The 22,870-nt window shown below is 39.9% G+C and overlaps 1 protein-coding gene across 1 annotated transcript; it reads right to left on the bottom strand.

The window, feature by feature from the left end:
- Nucleotides 1-10,019: 10,019 nt before the first annotated feature.
- LOC104614183 (sulfotransferase 6B1-like) lies at nucleotides 10,020-18,077 on the bottom strand. The gene is made up of 6 exons (XM_010286248.1): nucleotides 17,933-18,077; nucleotides 16,935-17,119; nucleotides 15,827-15,953; nucleotides 13,256-13,350; nucleotides 12,019-12,205; nucleotides 10,020-10,138 (listed from the first exon to the last, which is right to left on the bottom strand). Exons 1-6 carry the CDS (start codon nucleotides 18,075-18,077, stop codon nucleotides 10,020-10,022), a joined length of 858 nt encoding a protein of 285 aa, XP_010284550.1.
- Between the last annotated feature and the right edge of the window lie 4,793 nt (nucleotides 18,078-22,870).

The following is a 22,870-nucleotide window of genomic DNA, read 5'->3' on the forward strand; positions in this document are numbered from 1 at the left end:
GCTGCTTTTCTTCTTGTCCCCATCCACTCTCACTAAGTCTGTATCCCAAAGAGTGGCTTATCTTTCAAGTTTCACATTGCAGTAGAATTAAAAAGATGTTTCCCTCTACTTAGAGGTCCCACTTTGATTAAGTGCTGATATTCATGATTGTATGCTGATAAGCACGATCATATTCGTGACTATTTGAAAAGCTTTTTAAGTGCAATGGAAGGAATGCTACAAAAGGTAGTGTCCTGTAAATCTACTCTTAATCATTACAGCTGTCCTACAGGAATGGTGTGTCTTTATTTCATAATCCAAGCAGTTTTAGGGATCAGTAATTTTGCATGATTTGAAGATTTGTAATTCAGATGTTCAAAAAAACCCAAGTTCAGTCAGTTTTACTGATTTTGTTTACACTTCCTCTATCAAATGTGAGTATGACGATGTAGTTGTGTGTTTGCTTTTTACAGGATTTGTCCCTAGTAAGGAACAGTTTTAGCATATGCTGGAAAGATCAAGTGTAAAATAACTATCAAACTCCTTCCTGCGTTTTTAAAAGACAACTCGGTTACTGTAAAACCAGTTAATGTTAGTATTAGTTAAGAAAAGCACTTAAGCATGTGTTCAATTTTAAGCTCATAAATAATTAAATGGCATTTGGAATTGTGCCTCATATGTTTGAATCTGGCATACTGGCTTATACTGAAGTGCTTAAATTAACATACCCAAATGCTTTACCAAATTTGGAGTTAAATTTCCCATTAACTTTGAGATCTTTCCTTTGCAGAAACTCATTTTATTTCTATGAAGGCTTTATTACAACCACTAATGATTAAAAATAAAAAAGGTCTTTATTGTATGGAGAAGTAACAGCTATTTAAAAAAAAACAAACAAAACATAGTTGTTGATTGTGGGTTTATATAAAATATATGTTCATATGGTTGTTAGCGTGTTAATTTAAAGCTGGTGTATATGTATGTATTTATGTACAATACAATTTTTACTGTGTCTTGTTCTAAAGAAGTCAGCTATCTGTAAAAAGTTGTAGAACTGACACTAAAAATATGCATCAGTTTTCAATCCTAGCATTTATCAGTGAGTCAAGTTCTGCCTTGGGTTGTGCTGAAAAATAAAACATACCTGTGCTGCACAGGCAGTTACTACTGAGATGATTAATAATGGCTTGTCATTTTATTTTGTTTCTCTGATAAATAGACGCTCCCAATATATCACCTGATATATTGTCCTCTGTTGATTAACTTTCTGCTTTGTAAAAGGAAGTAAAACGTTTACCACCTGTCTACAGTAGCAAGGTTAACAGTTTACCGTACTAATCAGCTCTAAGTTATCATTTAAGTATTTCCTTTCAGTAAGGTTTTAGGGTTCTGTGCTGGCTAAATCCCATGGACTTTGATAACAGGAGAGCCACATTTTGGAGAGACCTATGGACTTTGGTATAGGTAGATGAATTATTTTAATTGTCTGGACTATGTGGTAAAGCTTCAGAAGTCCAAACTGGATGAACAATTCAGGTTTGATAATGTCATATAGAATTGGCCAAGTTTTTAGTTACTTCACCTTGACATCATCAAATAACTTGCCGACTTTGATTTGAAGAACAGTTTCCTATGAATAGATAGCTTTAAGCAAGGGGACTGTGATGAACTTTATTCCCATTCCTTTTATGTTAGAGAAAGCAAAAATATAAGTGCAATTATAATAGAAATATGAATTGGCAGTACTGTTTGTAGCTTACTGTTTGAATCAAGAACTCTTCTGATGTTCCAGCTGCTTGCTGAATGTGTGGCATATACATTGGGTCTCTGATATATGTGCAAATTTGGGGTAAAAATAAATGCAGTAACGCTTTTGTGTGAGTGTTGGCAATGGCCAGAAAGAAATGGTAGCCGATAAGTAATTGTTGTCCCTTTGACAAATTCTTGTTTAGAAAAATGTGGTATAATCTTATGCTGGATGTATAGGAAGAATATGAAGAATAAAAGAGATCTAGACATTATTTACCAAACAAAGCCTGTTTGAGTGTGAGACGTGCAAGATCTGCTGCCTGAAAGGTTCAGTTTTATATTGCCCACACTGCAGGGGAAAGCCTAAGTATAAACTAGAGTAGCATGAGGGATATTTTAATTACTCCTCTTAATTTTTACAGAAGATCCTCAATGATATGAAGGATTTAGGTGTCACAGAGGGGCAGAGATTAAGAATAACTCTTAACAGTTAACTTAAAGGGGATATCCAGGGTCCCGCGCAAGCTTCGAAAGTGTAGTATCTTTTGCCAGTGACTGTTCTTTCAGTATGTATCCTGGCACCGTCCTTGCCTTTTGCTAGAGGTGTGTAGTTCACTCAGAGAAGATTTCAGTGGTCGTTTTTTGTTATAGTGGGCTAATTTTGGAGTAATCTCTTTTGGTCATGTGAGAACTTGGTTTTTTACTTTAAATTACCTAGTATATTCCAAAAAATATCTTGGATAATGTGGGATGTTTTATCATAATTTTGTGACACTGACAAGAGTAAACTATATAGTAATCTATAATACACTATTATGAAAAATAGCTGATTGCCTGAACTTTGAAAGAAACAGTTTTCTTTAGTCTTTTGAGTAGAGACTGGTTATGGGGTGATTTATGATGAATTTGTATACTGTAAATCGTACACTTTCAAGTTCATGTGCCACATGAAAAGATTATACCTGATCATTATACCATCATTATACCTGATGAAGGTGGGCATATTTAATGCCCAAATTAATCCCATGCACACAGTCAGTTATTCAAAATCTTCATCTTGATCTGGTCTTGGAGGCAAATCTTGAGTGTTTTGTTTGTGGTTATATCCTCTTAAATAAACTTTGCTTGCCTGTCTTCCATGTTTTCCAATAGCTGGTTCCACAGCGCTGTGCACTTTGTGCCTGTGTTTGTGGAAAGTAGGATTCATCTCTCTGTTCTCTGAGCTGTGAAAGCCAGTCCAGTATTTCTATAGCAGGATAATCTTGTAAATTGAGCAGAACATATTGAGAAGTACTTGGTAGGATGTTCTCAGAGAGAATTCCCATTTTGCTTGGGTCTTGGAATCTCTGCTCATTTTGGCTGTTGGCTCTTGCCAGGAGAGTAGAGGAGAGGGGAGAAGTATAGACAGTAACATATTGTCATTACCTTTGCTAACTTTGGCACAAGGGGTAGGCGTTAGCCCTTCACCTAGTTCTCATTATTAATTCATTTTTATCTGATCTTTGTCCTGTTCAATATGTGTTTCTCTCCAGTTCTGTGCTATTTCCTGTAGGGTAATACAATGTGTTCTGACCTTAGTTCATTTCAAATCGATATGAATCATATAAAACTCAGCCTTTCAAGTCAGAGAGATTTTGTAGTACTTGGTGATTTCAAGTTCTTAATACTTTTAAGCCTTGAGCATGCATTAGTTAACTAGCTTTTCCAGCGTCCATGTGTGAAGGGGTTTTTTTATAAATAATTTTTTATATTAGTTTGCTCTTAAAACACTATTTCCTGTTTCCAGAAATAACTCCAAATGAGTCTCATTACACCCAGCAGGACTAATTATCCTAAATGTCAGCGTTGTAAGAGGAATAATAAGGTATGTCCAGTGGAAGAAAAACCATTATACATAATGATTTAGGAAAAAGTTGTCATTAATGCACTTGTCTGAAAAATCCTTGGATGTTAGGTTTGTTTCTCTCTCTTTCTCAGACACGTTTGTCTATCCCCATTTCTGATCCTAGATATGTTTATGTATGTGGCTTTGGTTTAACAGAGCTTTCCCCCTGCTAGAGATACTGGAGGAAAGAGAAACATTTGTGAGCAGTCACATGCTATAGCTGTCTCCCACACCTCTGTAGTATTACAGACCACTTCCCCTAAAAGGAGTTACCTTTATTTTCTTTTTGCAGACGGAAGGATTTTTTAGCTGTTTATAAAGAACATGCTAAAGGGAATGAGCAGTGAGCAACATAGAGGCAGTGGTACCAAATTATTCAGGTTAGTAAAGAACAGGGCTGATGAAACTAAATAGATATTTATAATGACATGTGCTTAATAGAAAAACGATCCTAATGTCATATATAAAAATATCTATTTCTACTGAGGGTTTATAATCCAGGAAAATACCTATTGGTTTGAAGTGTGTGCTAGCAGTTAAAGCAAACTGAATTTTAGGAATTATTAGGAAAAGGGTATAAAATAGAAAGGATAAAAAGGATAAAAGTCATTGTTCTACTATATAAATCAGTGATTTGCATGTGTGTTGAATACTGGGTGTTTTGTTTCTTACACATTTAAAAAAGTTGTAGGACAAAAAGAAACAACTTCTTGGACAAAATGTAATTGGAAGTTGGGAGAATATTCAGGAAAAGATCATGCGCTTGTCCTCTTTGTTCACATACTCTTGCAGACAAGTTTCTGGGCTAAATTGACATGTATTTGAGCTAGTATGGCTGCTCTTGTATTAAACTTAAATGTGGAGATAGTTTCTCCAGGGATGTAACTTTTAACTAAGGCTGTAGTTGCACAACTTTTTATTGTTTGTACAGTCCACTTAAGAGTTTGACTACTTTTATTCTCCCACCTTTTTTTCTGGGTTACATCTTTTCCACAATACAGTCCAAACGAGATGTGTTAGTCATCAGGGGATCCTTCTGATCAGCTATGCCCAACTGATGTGTTGTGATTGATTAGGTGAAGGCTAGTCTAAAAAGCTTGAGAATGGGATGAAGTAGTCTGTCGATGAACATAAACCACATCCATTCATTTGACTTAATGAATGTAACGATTTTCTCAGACTGCAGTATGAACGGGTTTTTTGGGCAGTGGTTCCGATGACTTGCAAACAAGCCCTTCTCCTGACTTGCTACATCAATGTATCAACATCTTTGTGTCTTTGTGCACTCTCACTGTAAAAAAACCTGGGCTGTCTGCAAGCCATGCTGCTTTTTACTTCTTGCTCTTGTATGCTTAATACACTGCCAGGTTTTTACCATCATGTCATTGAGCACCTTGCAGCTCATAAGTGAGGCTCCCCAGGTTTCTTGTTTCTTTGTTTAAAGAGAGCACACCTTTGATTTATAATGAAAGCCAAGAGATTTCAGGGGTTCCCAGGCTGAAGTTGCAGGCAGTGCATGGCAATGTAAAGAACAAGCTAACTGGATCTGTGCTTTGCAGTGGATCTGTGCTGTAGCTTACTGATGTCCCCGCCAAGAAGCAGAGGAACTAAAGTCTGGGCTGCTTCAATTAAGCTGCTGTCATTGGTGTCTGAGCTTGGATAGCAGAGAGATATAAGATATAAGCTAGCTTTATATTGTACTTCATTCTCCTGCCTATGACATCCTGCTGTGCTTATTTTTTTTTGTTTTTTATTGTAATGTAGGTAAATCCTTAATTTAGCCAGTAGGCAATGCTGCAGACTGATTAATTCCTCATCTTTCTTATGTAGCTAGGCAACTAACTGCCGTTGGAGCAGTACAGTGATACCTACCTGGCTGTTGTATTAGGTCTAGTTTACCAAGGTCACAAATGACAGAGAACAACACATCCCAGTTATCTTTTGTTTTAGTGCAAGGCCTTGGCAGAGAAGGGAAATCCAGTTTTATTACTCCTAAGCATTAATATTTACTTACATGTGAATGCCATCCTCCATCCCATCATCCTGTCTCTGTTGTGGCTGCTAGTAGATTCTCAGTGGTGCAGACTGATCATTCCTAGGTACATCCTTGCAGATGCTGGCAGTCAGAAATGAAGGACTTCTTAAGCAGGCTGTGCATCAGGACTGTCCCAGAGATGGACCTGCTCCCCTCAAACGTGTGATTCTTTTCCGAGTCTGCTGCTGCTTGTGAGCCCTGCAGCATCCTGCAAAAATCAATGCCTAATTCTTGTGCAGAGCTTTGCAATTAAAACACTGCAGTCAATAGATGTCAGTGAAGAACAAACATTTCTGTTCCTTTTGGAGGCAGCACTGCTTCCCTTTTTATTGGTAGAAAGCTTGCTAGATGGCTGCAGAGCCCACGCCAGAGTGTGGTGCCATGGGGTTGTGGTCGTTTCCACGACAGCTCTTTCTCCAGTTAGCGTTGGCCTGCAGGACCAGGTTGGAAAGAGGCCGAAAGGAGGCATGGCAATGTAGTTTGTGACTTCATGCTTTTCTGTCGCTGGGTTTTTCGCTTGAGCAGCTGTTGGTTGCTCCTGCTACCTCCCGGTTGGGGCCGCGAGGTGCCGCTGCTCCTCTCTGCTTGGCCAAGAAGTGTCTTCCTCGGGAGGCCAGGAAGGGCAGTGTCTCACCATGCGCACCCACTGCCTTTGTCCTTTCCGACGTTTGTCCTCTGCGGTATTGCAGGACAGGTAAAGAGATTCGGGGAGAGGGGAGGACTGTCTCCTGTCAAAGTTAGTAAAGCATGTTGCTGCAGAATCATCTCTCATGGTTGCTGCTCCCTTGAATGAAAGTGGATTGTGGTCACCTGTGAGGCTGGAACTGGGGAAAGAGGGATATGGTCAGTCAGTCCTTTTCCCCCTTTCTGAACATGGTCTTTCAGCAAGCTTCTTCATTTCCACACTCAGCCCTTTCTGTCAAACTTGATTCCTCCTGTCCCATCCCCACTGGGTCTTCGCAGCAGGAGTGCGCTTCGCTCTTTGTCTGTGGGGTGTGACTGTGTGACCTCTCTCATCAGCTGGTCATGAAGCAAGCCCCATGGAAATTCCTCCTGGTCTTCAATGTTTACTTTTCCAGCTGACTGATGGTTTCAAGTAAACCCTTGTCTTGATCCCCTGAGCATCTCTGCTCTACCTAGCCCCAGTGCAGAAACCCACCAATTGATCTCCTACCCTGAGTCTTCTCTATTTTCCTGTGACTTCTGGCTTCAAAGATTACTAGAACTGGCTTACGTCCCTTCCCCTGCCTGGCCTTCCCACCCTCACTTCTCCAGACTCACTTGCCTCTTCTACAAGATGAAGATATTCTGAGAGATTTTTTTTTCACCAGTCATTGTTTTCCTCCAGGAAACTGCTTTAGGCATCAAGCTCATTGATTCAGAACTAATGTGACTTAAAGTCAGGTGGCTGGGATGTTTACCTGAGCACCTTTTCTTCTCTGAGAGCTACTTTAGACGATAATTATTTGATGTTTTCAGGGAAAAAAGTTCTTGAAGCAAGGCCCAGAATTCACAGGTTCCTCTCACAAGAGTTCTAGCCGTTCAGATACTCTTGCTCTCTTTTTCATCTGACCCAAAGGCCAGATAAGCCTGGGTAGCAAGCAAAACCGTCTAACTTCAACAAGAGCAGGTAGAAGCCTTATGTCTCAGTTCTGATGGCATGAATGTTTAATGCTGTCCTACCTAATTAAATCAATCTTGAGAAGAACCCTTACTCTGGAAGGTGGAATATATTACTCAAATAGGAAAGCAATATTGTAACCATTTACATGTAATAGAGATTGCATGGGGCTTTGTTTCTTCTACACCTAGTATTGCTGTGGTCTAGGTACATTTTGGACCAGTATTTTCATATCTTGTAGGGCTGAAATGCCTCTCTCTCAAAAGTTTTAATTGTCATAGAAAAAAAGAAATAAAAGCAGACAGGGGAAGAGACATTTTTACAACATCTTACTATGGAAGTTTTGAAAATTTTGGAACATCTCCATGACCTGCAAAAAGACTTGTGGAGCCAGATTGACAATTCTTTGAAAAATTCAGTTTGAAACCCTCTTGGTGGGGGATGCTACAGCCATAGGAAGGGGAGGGGTGGTAGGAGCAGAGTGGGAAGAGCAAGAGAGAAGAGGATGAAAGAAAGGGTAGGTGTAGCAACTGCTGGGAGACCCTGGTTGCCAGTAGCTACAATCACATACCCCTATTCTTTAGGAACAGTGCCCAGCCTAGCGTTCTGGACCTCTGACATAGGCCAGTTTTGCTACACTGTCCACATCTGTGCTGGGCTGTGCCACTGCCTAGGATGGACCTGCTACCCCATAGTTTTACTAGCAGAAGCTGTTCTCTTTCTCAGCTATTACTCACTGCCAACCAGTTGCTGCACTCTACCTCAGGTGTGGCTGCATTGCATAAAGCTTGAGTAAAACTATGTTTGAAGATTACAAGTTCTGTGTGAGTACCAAGTGTTACAGAGAGGAATGTTATTTTGAAAGTCCATTTGACTCTGCAATGCGGTGCTAGAGGTCAGGCAGCCGGCAAAACACTCACTGCCTTATATTCTAATACTATCCCTTCAGCCGGTTCAGGACTGTGTGCTTTAACCCCCTCACTGATCCACGTGGCATGTCCCCACCCTATCCCTTCACACACAGTTTCATATTGTGAATATACATATAAATGCTGCTTACAGCAGTTAATAAACTCATTTGCAAACTTTGTTTGTCCAAGAACCCTTTGGATTTTTTCCATACTCAAAGGGCTAGAAAAAAGTGTAAGTAAAGTGTTCAAGCGTCATCATTAGCTGATCTTTTGCTGTTTATTAATAGTGGAAGAATGATACCTGAAAGGAGGACAACAGTGGTTTGTGACATTTTAGAGGGAGAGAGTGTGATTTTAGTGTCAGAAGAGCAAAGCAACACAAAATTCTGGTTTCCAAACGGGTCATTTGCATAAAACAGTGCTCAGGGCAGCATCTCCCTTAAATAGTGTTGAGTTGGTAATTGGCAAGGGACTGCTATCGAACAGGCTTTTCTCTCAGTGTATAACTTCTGTATCATTTGTGCAGGTGCAAAATCAGTAGGTACTGATGCCAGCTTGCACAAGCAAGGTGTGAGGTGAAAGGGCTGCGTGGCAAGTGTGGAATGTGTGGCTAGAGAGAGCATTAGTGTTCACTGTAAATAAGGCCCCAGCTTTTCAGAAAAAACACACCCAGAGGATGAACTTGCTTTACAGGCATGTACCTTCAGAGTACACAGGAGTCAAAGCAGAGTAATTGTGCTTGTCTGCATGAGATTTTTTTTGATCAGCATTTCCTCTGTTTTTTTCTGCCTGCTGATGCCTTGGAATTATATGGTTGGGGAGAACTAGTTTGGGGAGAAGAGTCCTTAAAGCCAGCCTGCAAAGCAAATTGAAGGTGAGGACAGAAAACACTTCATGGACTAAATCAGAAGAAAAGTCTTCACTGGGTTCCTAGAACGGTCCCTTGGGTGTGAACACAGACAGCTGATTCTTCAAAAATCTGTCTTATCAGGGCAGGGTAAATAAATAAGTTGTGTTCAGATTAAGCTGTCTCTGAGTAGCGGTTTGTTTGCCACAGTCGAACTGTTGAATTCTATTGCACAAGGACTGTGAAGTAAAATGGTTCTCATCAAAACACCGGAAACAAGCAGTTTGCAGGAAGAAAGTCAAATAGAAAAAAAAATGTTTATAATTCTCCAACATATGGTGCAGAAATTTACATGGATTTCCATCAGTTGCATTTAAAACACACACACTCTACAACACCTAACCCAAAAATAAGTTATAGCAAAGAACTACATATTGTAACAACAACAAAGACATTTTATAAACAAACTTAATTCCAGATCTTCAAATGTACAGCTGCAGTTTTCAATGTCAGTATTGATAACAAAGTCCGATAAGATAGACGCTTTGCAAATCATGGTAGATCATGGAGGGAGGGAGTGTGGGGTCAAATCTTTGGTCATTTTCTTACGATGTGTTTTTAGACTTTGTATATATTCAGATTCTTATGGCTTTGGTTATTTTGGTTTTTTTCTTAACATCTTAGGTAAAATTCTGAAATCAGATCTAAGAAGTCCATTCGTATCCCTCTACAGCAAAAAATAAATAAATTATAAAGTATATATGGTTGTAGAAAAAATGGGTCTTGACACCCGACTCTGTAAAACTATATACATCTGCCCACAGAAAACAGTTCGGCTCTGGCATTGTGTCAGAATTTTCCTGTCCTCAAAATCTCATGTTTACAATCTTTTCTATTGTAATTATAAACTGAATGGGAGCCCCCGTTCAGAATTTCCCACCAATTGCTCTATCTGTGTTTGTTGATAACTGAGTATTGTTCTTCACACAGAGTCAAAATTCATAGGTGAGACTTTTTGCCATTTTGCTGAGTTTCATTTTCTCATTAAATATCTCCTCAAACCTCCGGTTCTGCTTTGGAGTGAAATGGTTCTTCCAATCACCAACAGCACCTAGGAGAGCAGGAGCAGAAAAATAACAGTGAGGCTAGCAACATATAGTGCAGAAAATGATCTAAAGGCAGCCCGGTTTTGTTAATGTTCCGGTTGGCACAGATTATTAATATATTATTAACCATAGTTTTTGCAGGAGGTCAAGATCATGAGTAATTGTTTTATTGATCAGGTGAAACTGCAATGGAAGCAGCTGGATCATCATCCATAAAGGCTGTTAAACCCTCAGCCTCAGACTTGGTTAGTGCCAACACACTAAGTGGTACATGAAGAGCAGCAGGTTTCCTAGATGGAATTATAGCTCTTGGCCATCTCAGCAGGGAGGCATCTTGTCGCACCTTAGATGTGCGCAGCTAAAGGCCTGCTGGGCTCTTTCACAGTCAGTAGAGGGAAATGGTTACTTCCAGGTTACTTCCTGGCTGACACCCATCTCATCCCAGCCAACATCTAAAACTCAGCAAATGAATGGTGCCCCAAAAGCAGCCGTATAGCTCCATTGACTAAAGAAGATTCCTAAAAAAGGAGCCCAGAGTGACCTGATAGATGAATCCCACCCTCACACCTGCTCCTCATCTCTAGGGCTTTCTACGGATGAGATGTCCCACTACTTAACGTGGGCAGTTAACTACTTCTGGGTGACCATGCACACTCATATTCAGTGAAGTGTTTCAACTGTTATCCAGTTTGAGCAAATGGGAAGTTGTTTTTTTAACTGATGCATTTTAATGAGACAATGCTCACAGTTTTCCCTCATGTGCATCCTTGAAAGACCCTGCATTCCAAAACTGCTGACTAAAACAGCATTCTGGACAGCAAAGACAAGAAAAGAGAGCCAGAAGAATTATATATATATATGTATAAAACTTCTGTAAACTGGCTGAAACACTGGGATTTGCAGAGGAACTACTTGGAAGTGAAACTGTTGGGGTTTTTCAAATTTTTCAGCATAGCCTTGTTAAAGTTCACTGACTTAGAAAAATGTACCTGAGCTTTTTGTTTGTTTGCTTTTTACTGACAGATTGTATTTTGGCATTTGCTTCAGCTCATTGGTAAAAACCTTCTGAATTAGCAAAATGTACCGTTTCCCTATTTATAAATGAAAACAAGTTTTTCTTAATTGAAACAACTCTTAGTTTTAAACTGTCAGTTATTGTTCAAAAATTAACTAATTAAAAATAATCAAAATCTGTCTAAAGATGATGGTTTTGATTGACTTCTTATCCAAATCTGAGCAAGCTTCTGAAACTTCAGTAGCAAGAAAACAGCTTCCGCAGGTATTTTTAAATCACAACTGAGCTAAGCATGATGTTGAAGATTTCACCGCGGATTCCAGCTTGGCCAAGGTCTGAGGCTACCTGTGAGGCCCTGAGGTGACTGAGTCATCCATTCTTTCCTTGTTGTCATTGTCAGCATATTCCTTTTTAGGAACATTTCAATAAAGATAATAGGCGGGATGGAGGATAAAGGCTACGAGCAGTCTCCTTCTCAAGGAATGCGTCTCGCTCTTTCTCATTGTAGTAAACTAAGTGACCTTCGCAGGTGATATCAGAGGGGACGTGGTGTAAAAGAATGAAGTGATCAGCTTTTAGGTAAAAAAAGATAAAGAGTAATGCTTTGTGAACCTTTCCTTTTAGCTGAAAAGCTCACATGAAGCAATAGTAGTCAGACTGTTGTTCAGACTCCTCCGTGCTTCTCTAGTATAAGCCTGCATTTGGAACCAGAGAACTTGGAAAGAAAGCGGTTTTAAGATGGGTTCAAATTGAAGAATCCTGTCACTGCTTCCTGTGGCTGACCCAAAACATTACTACCGTCCGGGAAAGACTTGGACTGCAGCCTCTGGCTGGTTTCCCACTCTTTCTGCTCTGTTAAGCCCAGTTTACCTTTTCGGAAAATCAGCTTCCTGTTGGACGTCAGCGCACAAACGGTGTGGCTGGGATCGCTGTTTTCCTTTTCTGTGTCGCTTTTCATCTCTGAGAATGAGGACTTCTTGCAGATGTCTTGGACATCGTTATCACTGACGTTTAAACCCAGGAACAGACTGATTTCCTTTACAATCTTAGGGAGATCCTGAGGTACAAGAAAAATAAAGCTTTCATGATTCTGAGCTGATTATTAGTTGATACGAAAATGATCCTTTTTATCTCACACCGAGTTTATCACACATTTATTTGCTTTCAAGCAAAGCTAAACACGTAGATGTGTAGATGACAGGTACAGTAAACCTGACTCCCCTCCTACCCATACTCACAGAAATGAGTAAATGCTGAGTATGTGATATCAAATACAGTTACATTGCAATTTTACTCCCAGTTCAGGCAAAGTGTCCTCCTGTCTCTCAGAATTATTTCACTGGGAATAGAGAAACACTCAAAACTCAGCTTCTGTGTAAGTAGCTTGTTTCACTGGAGGTGCTATAGCTAGAGATCCAAAAAGTGACTCAGGATCCAAAATGTCTTGTTTATATTCCTTGTAGTGGATTTTTTTTCTGAAAAATGAACAAAACTATTTTAATGGAAACACTAGGAAGTGTTTTCTCTTCACCCAAAAATTCATTCTCTGAAAGCTAAGGTATGTTGCTATTTGACTTTTTCTTTAAGAACAGCGAAGCATGTTAAGAACAGTTTCTGCATAATAATTTCCTTTCATCAAAACTTTTTTCTTACACCCTCCAGCCTCTAATTTGCTTGGTTATTGGGAGCGCAACTCCCACTGGCCATGAGTAGTTCTGTTGTCTTACATAACTTTTTGAAAATTTCACCTGAAATGACAGACATAGCAGGTTAATGTGTGGCCCTCAACAGATGTCCTTGGCTGGTCTTTCCATAGGACCAAAAATGAGGAGCTTAAAATTCTTCCTGTAGCTTGGGGAAAATACGTATCCCACTCCTAGATCTATGAAATGCAACTCTCAGAGGATTTGATATTTATGTAACTTGTGCAGCCAGAATTAATCAGTGTTCACTAATATAAAGATCTATGCAAATATAAAATATGCCCGAAGACACATATTCACATTTTTCTTCTTTCTCCTTTTTCATTATAATTCACCCTTTGATGCTTTAATGTTGTTAATTTACAAGTAATGCATTCTGAAATAAGAGTAAAGAGCATATTTACCTTCTTCATGTCTTCATAGAACAAAAACAGGATGTTTTTGTCATTTTCATGTTCTTCCCAACTTAGGAAATGATCAAACCAAGATCCACAGACAACTGAAAAGAAAACCCGTGTAAAAGAGATTAATAAAAACTTTATTCATAAATAACTCTGCAGCTTGCACATTTAGGGGAATGATCCCTTCCTTCTTAGTGTGTACCCTCTATTCCTCTAAACCGGATTAAATTCTTTTTGTGAAGTGACTCAAATTTACAATCCAAAGGAGTTACCATTCTTGTTGAAGTTTCATTTTGTATCAGAGATGCAGATACTATTCTGAGATATAATTCTGTAGTAGAAACAGGCTCCAAAGCTAAGGAAAGGCCAGTAATGAAGGAAAATGTACTGGCCTAACAAGATCCGAGCGTCTCAGCAAATGTCTGCATCTCTGTGGTCACAGCTAGAAATATGACCACTTCACTAGGAAATTAAATAAGCAGTCTGTTAAATGGAACACACTACTGTTAGCTGCATTTTTTCCCAGCAGAGGAGAAATCTGTATTATTTTTAAAAGTCAAAGAAGACTGATGTAAACAAGTTATTATGCAAATATATCATTTGGGCAATGACATGGATAACTTATGGTTTTATAGTTGACTCATAGTACTTGTTTTGTCTTGAATGTTCCTTTTGCTGAACCATGGGAGGAGACCTAAATTTCAGCTTTCTTTTAAAAAACAAAATTCTGACCCTTCCGGTTGAAGGACAAGATGCATTGAAAGATGAGTTGAAAGACTCCCATAGGGTGATGAGAAGAGGCTTGGATAGAGCAATCACAGCCAGCGTTCTCCAGAACTGTGACTTTGCTTTGTAACCGCTACAAGAAAAGTATAATATTGTAATGGGCATCATTTTGGTTGCAGACCTTGAGATGTAAATTAAATATTTTGCTGAATGGTCCAGTATAGCCGCCTCCCGCACATAAAGCACTGTCTAACTGCCAGGTATGTGTGCTCCGCAGTGTGCAATTAAACCCTGCTCTCCTGGTCAGCCACACTGGGGATGTGGCCAGCGATAGCATAGAAAGCCCTGTTGGCTTCAGAGGTGCAGCATACAGTCTCGGAGCTTCCAGGGACAGCTCACAGTTGTCTCTCTGTGTCCTCACGCTTGTTCTGAACTGAGATTAACTCTGCAAGCATACTACAGGATCTGAGTCAAGCAGCACAGCCTTCTATGTGTTTCTATTAGGAACAAAAATTACAAACTCTCTCAGCATCACTTCTTAAATAACTTTCTGTTGTAACCAACATCATAGTTATCTTTTTGTGCCATGCAAAAGCACACACAAAATAGAAGGTGGCAACTAATTTACAGATAAATGGGAGATGCTTTTAAAATTTAATGTAACCCTCTTTTCCTTTTTTCACTATTGTATGTTCAGAAGTTGATGCTAAACAAGCCAAGATCCTGCAAATCACTGAAGCACATGCCTTAGGGCTGCTGTGAGCTAGGAACACGAGACCTGCAGCAAAGCTGACACAAGCCAGTAGACAAATTGACTTCTGGATCTTTGATGTAAGCCCATGATGACTGCAATGGCACTTTTCTTTCAAAGTTTTCAAGCTGATTTATCATTGTTGCTGTTATCATCACTCACGGTTGTATAGCAGGAACACATGTGCTCAAAAGAGTAATAAAGCACTAAAAATGGGAGTGGATAATTGGAAGTGTCCCGTTCCCATGGAAGCAGTCAACCTCCATGACACAACTGCCACTCATAAAAACCTCACTCTTGTCCTTGGTCTTTGGACCCCGCTACTAAGACAACATACCAGGCAGAGCGTGTGCAGGAGGGCTTTATGAAAGCATCTAGACTCCCTCTGAAGAGCCACCCAAGGCTGTTTTTAAAGATGGACGAAGGCACTATGCCTGCAAGCATAGCTCTCAGTGCAGCCTGGGGGTGGTGTCCCCATGTGCCCCATTGCCTGCAACTCATCCTGGCAGTGAGGCCCATAGAGCTGGCTGAGCACCTTCAAAGGGAGCGCCTGCCCCACCAACCTGCTCGCCAAGGACAGGAGTGGCTGCGGTGAGCCCAGCTGCCCTTACGTCTACTTGGGAGGAGCTGTGCGCGCATACCTCCTCTATCAAAGTTTAAACGTGAGTTCTTGGTGGGAAGCGGTCTGCTATTGTGGTTCGCAAGATAAGGACTGGAATGTTTTAACACAGGAAAATCTGCGTCAGAATCAACAAATTGTCAGGGGTTTCAGAGCCTTTGTGGGAAGAAACGAAATCAGTAACTTGTCTGAGAGTTTCTTAACAGCTACGTCAAAGAACAGCAAAAACCTACAAAGAGCTGCTGTGCTGAAATAATGCAGCCACTTATCAAAACGTCTCCTTGCAGGGCTGAAGACAGCATCCTATTATTTCCTCTTGTTTAGTTTGGCATTAGAATTTATCCTGAAAAAAAACCTCAACCAAACCCATATGAATAAGGAATGCAATGAGTTTTCACACAATTCACATTTCTTAACTCTTTCTGTGCATAATAAGCTAACGTAAACTGCAAGGAGAAAACATAACATTTATTCTTACCATCTCCTTTTAAGAACAGGTCAAAGAAAGCAGTCCAGGTGTCAATAGTGGGAAGGTTTGGATTATCTCTGTAGTAATGATACATGGAAACTGCAGTATCTTTTGGATTTCTACTGATGTAGATCATCTGTAAATTAAGATGATATGGTTATTAATTATGATATTCTTCCTTTATTTCAGAGGAGCTCTGTGTGCAAATACAGCATTTTCACAGGGAATTTGCAGTGTGAAAACACTTTCCTATGGGATTCCTCCATCCATGACCAGGCCATTAAGATAGACATGTATTTGTCCCTGCTTAGGCAGAAGTCAGTAGGGGTTAGTAAACAATTCCCTGTGGAGAGAGATGTGTTTCCTGCAGCTGGTAATGTTTATGTTTTATGAAAGAGGCTGTGTTCATTTTAACTCACGAGTCAGTATACTATCTCATAAATCTAACATATGAAACTAATTAACATTCACAGGACAGCTGCAAAACATAAATTTTGGCCTTTCATTCAAATCAGCTTTGTCCCCAAAGTCTGGATCTGAGTAATCCTGAAATTTTGGGCTTCTAACCTAAAATCTGAGGCCCAGAGCTGATTTTTTAAAGACCTCCCACATTAGCATGGGAGGAATCCAAAACTGTGATCTGAATCTGCCTCCCACATTTAAATTCTCCTCTGCCCAATATCTCCCTGGGTCTTCACAAAGCTACAACAGGAGAGGCAGAGTAACTTCACTCCCAGAACCACCTATAAGTACCAAAGATAATTATTTTCTAAGCCAGTGCTCCAGCCCCTAGGAAGTGGGGCCATGAGACACCCCCTCCACCCCCCCCATCCCTAATAAAATATTTCTGATAGAAAGGTGTTGATGTTGTATTTTCTGTGGTGCATGGTCTACATAATCAACCCATGGGAGTAGTGGGGCAGGAGCAGAACTCAATCCCTAACCCAAGTCTCTGCTCACAGTGCCTTTGACTGGTGGTCAACCGTCTCTCCAAAATTCACAGAAAACCACTTCTGGAAACTGTTAATAATCTTAAATTATTAAAGATCAACAAGACAAAATAGATTCCTAATGGACACTTAACATATCTTCCTGCTTTTATATCTTTTTGCCTTACCTTGCATTTTTTATTCTTAAAATTTGGAGGTAACATGTTGTAGTCTAAGTGCGTTGGGATGATTCTCTTTGATGCGACTTTATCCAGTTCCTCCAGTTTGGATATGTCTCCAAATTCAATGGGAGATGTTAGTGTAACTTGAGTATTGTAAAGCTTTGTTATAACTCCTGCAAGCCAGTGAGTGCCTGCAGGAAAGTAATTTTAAGGAAAAAAAAAAAGAGAGAGAGAAAGAAAGGAAGATTTGTTATTGAGAAGATATGTGGAACATGCATTTTGCATATTGAAACAGCTTGCTAGTGCAGAAGTGATATTTCCTATCCCCCATATTCAAGAAACTTTACATAATTGAATAATACCGTTGGCTACAGATGTATAAATACCGGAAAAATTAGGGCTGTGGATGAAGTACAAAGTAATTCTGTGAGAAGTGCTAATATTGGTACCAAAACAATCTCATGAGACAAACTGCTTGTCGGCTGAGAGGTGATTGTATTATTTTTATCATTAATTTTAAAATAACCTGTTTGTTTTTTCCTCATAGTAACTTAAGTCTGTATATTTGGTTAGTACTGACTGAGCTGCTGCTTTGGTTTGTGCTTCTGTGTGTGAGCGAGGCGGGGAGAGAAGGAAGAAGAAATTAATAAATCTACAGCCAAAAGCCATACGAATAACTTAATATAACTCTTGACTTGCTCATAACTGAATGTAGAAAACCTCAGGAAAATCCTTCAAGTACAGATTTTGCTTACAAGAAATAAATATTTATTTGCTCTCCAATAAGAAAACACTTGGGATTATTTTCAATTAAAGAATGAAAATTTAGATAAATGACCCATATTTTGTTATAATTTGAACACTTACTGACAGAATAATATATTCACATAATAAAGCATTCTTCCCTGTTTCTTGTACACAGACATTTCCCAAATAGTTTAAGCAGAAAACATGAAACAAACAATTGAGACTTCTTGTAAGTACCATCTAAAAGTAGAACTTACCAGATTTGGGGTAGGAAACCAAAAGGACATCATCTTCTCTAGCGTCAAAAGTATGCAAGGACTGTAGAAGTTCTGGAGAAGACCTGGTGGTAAAGAGAACCCCTTTAAACATGTGAATGAGTTCTGCCTCACTGGGGTTGGACATGTTTGCCTAAGTCTTGGATTCCTGCAAATCAGATAACAGTGAAATGACAAGAGGATTTAAGAGTCACTTAAGTCAGATGGTTTGAAGTGACAAATTGAGACCAAGTGATACAAACTTCCTATTTATACACTTTGCTATACACCGTGGAGTCCTATCAGATATTGTTTTTTCCAGGTAGTTGATAAAGGCAACTGAAATATTAGAGGTAATTGGATAAATAACTGAAAGGCAGAGTCATGAAAAATGCATGTCATTTGTCATTTATTAGCTCTCAAGATAAAGTAATGATGTGATAGTAAAAATGTATTAATTGTGGAAAATTACAAGAACGAACATTTTATCTTGCTTTAAAACATGCTTAATATGATTATTCTATAATTTATACTATATCGGAAGCTGTAAGGAAAAAACTACATCTTAAAATACTTTTTATGACTACAAAAACCCCCTTATTTTAGGTGAATGAAATATTTTTGCTTTAGTTTTACCAGATATACAACAGCTTGACTTTTCAAAAGTGCAAATTGATTCCAAATGTTTGAATTTTGTGATGTTAAGGAACTAGTTTTTTTAACGTTTTAGAATTTCAGCCTGAGGCATCTTAAAAACAGAGGCATTTAGAGACACAATCATTTTTTAAGCTGTCATATATCTTTGTAAGAAGAGTACAGACAGCAAAAATCACAAATTTAAAATAGACACTTAACATTGGCTTGAATCCTGCATATTTCATGACTAGAAGTGGTTAAAGATTTTTAAGTCTTTCCACAGAATATGTGGATTCATCAAAATAAAAGTTGCTTGCAAGAAAGAGGCAGTTCTCAATTAATCACCTGTTTCAAAATGTATTTTTTTTTAATTTTGAATCTGTAGAAATCATTATTCATGTTTTTCAAACTGAAAGGACCACTTTTATTTAATGCAACCTTAAGAAATGTGAAAGCATCAGAATAAAATAAATAGCTCAGGTTTGAATCAAAGCATTTTAGAATGCTTAATATTTTCAATTTTCCTTTCAATGGCCACGAATTGATTTACTAATTTTTACATTAGTTTCCTCAAACATCCTGTGGCTTCACTATTCCTGTTGAAAACCTCCTACAATATTCAGCTGAGGTCCTTCAATGTCTTCAAGTCAACTTGAGAACCTGCATGCAAATTTTGTTTTAAAATAAAGCAGTCCTTCAGGAATTTCCCAAGTTTAGCAAGGTCGCAGTTCCTGTGTTATAATTTATGATTACTTAGGTTTTTTCCATGGGAGCCGATTACCAAACGTACCTCCCATGACCCATGGTTAGAAGTTAATGATTAGAGATGTCCTTCCAAGAAACATCTGAGCAGTCAAGATTACTCACAAGGAGTAAGGACAGTCAACAGTTTCTAATTCTTTCTAATTCAATCTCCAGAAAAGCTGGCATAATTATTGATTTCCTCCCCGCTTTCCTTTGCAGTATTGCCAGCCTACCAGTCAAAGAGAAGTGAAGCCAGCAAGCCTAGATCTTCTCACCTGTGTGGCCTATAAGGCTGCCCTTAAATTGCTACTGCCTGCAAAATGTGCCCTGTGCCACTCGTAAACTCCAAGTTCCAGTTACACAGGGCCAGGTGGGGATCAAAATCACGGCAAATATGCTCTGGAGGCATGTTCCCTATCACTAGAGATGAGAGGAGATGGACTCTTTCCAGGTGGTGATCAAGTGAGTCAGTGAGGGTACAAGAAACACATGGACACGGATGCCCAGGTAGGATTTGGGGGATCTCTCAGTGATGAGGAGCTCAACATTTTTCTCTTGCTCACAGCCCGAAGACCTAAGCCATACTTCCTATTGTAGGGTCTAACTTCTTTAGAAATCTATCCTCTGTTAACAGATTTCACTTTGCTTACTTCAGGTGTACAAAATATGTTTGGAGGCATAATGACTCCTGTTTCTATGTTGTTCTGAGCATCTGTATTAGTGTGAATACAGACATTTCCAGGGTTTATTTTGCAGTCATCGTTCCAGGCATATGCATTGAGTGCAAGCTAATAAAAGTGTATTACCTTGATCTAGCCAAACAAAGCTTATTGCAAAATGCATTGCATATTTACTATGTCTTTTCCCTTTCATTTCTTCCTGCTTTCCTATTATGTTTTGAGTCAGCACATTTGCCTAATCAAATCACTAGGACCTTAATTAATCATTCACAAATGAAATGGCCAAGGTGTAAAACAGAAGCAATACAGTAGCAAAGAAAATTCCAATTCTCTTAACTCATTTCAATTGCTTCTTATATTAGCTTCTCTTTTCAGTGTGCATAATGTTAATCCAGGAGAAATCAAACTGAAATTGGCCTTCCTCGAATGCTGCCTGTACTTGGAAAATAGGGCCCACTCCTGCAAGGGTATGGTATCCTGAATTGCAGTGACTTAAAGAAAAAGGGACTATTCAGCACCTTGCATGGAAAAAAGACCCTTCCTTAAGTTGTTATAAAAACTATACTAACTATATTAGCATTAAAAGTCCATTATTATAGCTACACTATACAAAGCGAGCAAGGGTTTAAAGAATGTCATGTCAAATCCTCCATCCAGCTTCAATATTTCCCTTTGCTGGTGTTACAGCACAGAATGTAGACTACAGCTGATGCATTTTGAACCGGATGAACACAGACATGGCAAGCTAATACTAAAGGTTTCTTGTATCTATTGCCTAGATCTCTGCCACGGGCTCTCCCCCAGAGGGGCTTCTCCTAGCAGCAGGTTGTCCTTGTCCTGGTCTCTGGCTCTGCTGTCGGTGCAGATGGACTGCACATTTTACCATCAGGTTTCACAGATAGTTGCTATCAGGAAAGCAATGTTAAATTTGGAGTTTGGGGTCTCTCTCTGGTTTGACAAAAATGCAGCTTGGTAGCTGGACACTGCACTCCTGGGCTGCTTCGGTCCAACTCCTGCCTCCATATCCAACTTACCTTCTCCCACCTTTATCCTTGTCTGGGTAAGTGACTTCTTTCTTTTGCTTTAAATGACTCAAAAAAATTGGCCGTTTAGAAGACAGTACCATGTACCTCTCCTTCAACTGAAGATTTCTCAAGTGAAGCCAACACTGTTCCCCCGCAAAGACACCTCAGGTAGCATGTACTAAAAGAAATAGTGACATTGTGGAAAATATGCAGATGCAGTCAAATGTGTTGGTTACATGAGTCAGAACTGGATTGTGCATCCACAGGGTTCTGAATGTTTTTACCTAGCACTGTCAAGCATCAGGTTTCTCATTTTTGGAAGTGTCCTAAAGCCATGAAATATTTCAATCTTGTCAATGTTGACTGATGAATGGAAAGGTAAAACTGACACCACTGGTCATCAGGTTTTGTTGCTGTAATTCTCCACCAGTTACATCAGTCACCTGAAATTAGTAGAAGCTACGTCCGTAAAGATTTTCCCTGTGCATCTATGTAAAATTTGTACACAGGCTCTGCAACAGTGCTGAAGGATCGAAATCTTCCAAGACTATTTCAGTGAAGAATATCAAGTACAGCTGCTGTTACAAAGTGTGCAAGACTGATCTCCAATATGGAGTTTCAGCCAGGAAATCCACTGTTACAAGTAAGCTGTATACTCCCTTCCACAGCTCCAACTTCTCTCTACAATGATAGAATCATAGAATCATAGAACTTTTGGGTTGGAAGGGACCTTTAAAGGTCATCTAGTCCACCCCCCCTGCAGTGAGCAGGGACATCTTCAACTAGACCAGGTTGCTCAAAGCCCCGTCCAGCCTGACCTGGGATGTTTCCAGGGGTGGGGCATCTACCACCTCTCTGGGCAACCTGGGCCAGGGTTTCACCACCCTCAGTGTGAAAAATTTCTTCTTAGATCTAGTCTAAATCTGCCCTCTTTTCGTTTAAAGCTGTTGCCGCTTGTCCTATGGCTATAGGCCCTGCTAAAAAGTCTCTGCCCTTTGTGGAGAGGCCCTGTGAGGCCCAGTTTATTTTCTGCCCTTTTTCTTTTTTTTTTTTTTTTTTGGTCTTATCTAATATGCAGGCTTACTGGGAGAGGCTTAAAAGACAGAAACTAATGAGTCACCCTGTTATTGCTCGTGCACTAGCACTTCAATTGATGTTAATGGCTTCACTAGTGACTTCAAATGGTGCCACCTTGATGTGATTTGTTAGCATAGCTACTTAGAAATTGTCTGATTTTTTGAAGAACACATGCAATAGTAGGTTATAGGATTCTATAGGGAGCTAGCAAAAAAGCCTTTTGGGATCTACGTCCTTCAGAGATCTGCACCCTGTGGAGCATCAATAAATTCCAGCAAAAAAGCCTTTTGGGATGTATACATCCTTCAGAGATCTGCACCCTGTGGAGCATCACTGCACACAGAAAAATCACAGCAAGCAAGTCTGATGGCGAATGCTGTCCTGCCAGTTCGCACGCAGCCTTTAAAATCCAGCAGCTGGGGAAACCAGCAGTCCGGCTGACCGCCACTACCCAACCAGTGGAAGCGTTCGAAGGGGAAGAGGAGCCCTTGTGTCCGTGTGCACGGTGAGACAGGGCCCGGCACGCGGGCTGTTGCGCTCTGTGCCAGCTCTCTGGTGGGTCCAACCCAAGCGAGCAAGGTGATCCTGAGGTGAGAGACAACGCAGCTGGCGTTTGAGGGGACTGATTGGAAACCGTGGGCTCGTGCAAATGCCAGAGAGGAGCCAACCTTGGCCGCGAGGGACCAGAGGCCTCCAGGTCCCCGAGCTGCGCGCAGAGCCTACAGAGAGCCTCACGCAGGACAGCTGACAGCCCCAATGCACCATGTCCCATTTGGCCA

This window comes from Phaethon lepturus, unplaced genomic scaffold (assembly GCF_000687285.1).
Source record: "Phaethon lepturus isolate BGI_N335 unplaced genomic scaffold, ASM68728v1 scaffold834, whole genome shotgun sequence".
Taxonomy (NCBI): Eukaryota; Metazoa; Chordata; class Aves; order Phaethontiformes; family Phaethontidae; genus Phaethon; species Phaethon lepturus.

Bases quoted from the DNA above. Each gene is read 5' to 3' on its own strand.
- LOC104614183 (XM_010286248.1), bottom strand. From the start codon at position 18,077: ATGTCCAACCCCAGTGAGGCAGAACTCATTCACATGTTTAAAGGGGTT. The intron at 15,954-16,934 runs GTAAGGCAAAAA...CTTAATTTACAG, and splicing joins TTAAGAATAAAAAATGCAAG to ATGATCTACATCAGTAGAAA. The intron at 10,139-12,018 runs GTAAACTGGGCT...CTGCTCTCCTAG, and splicing joins GAAGCTGATTTTCCGAAAAG to GTGCTGTTGGTGATTGGAAG.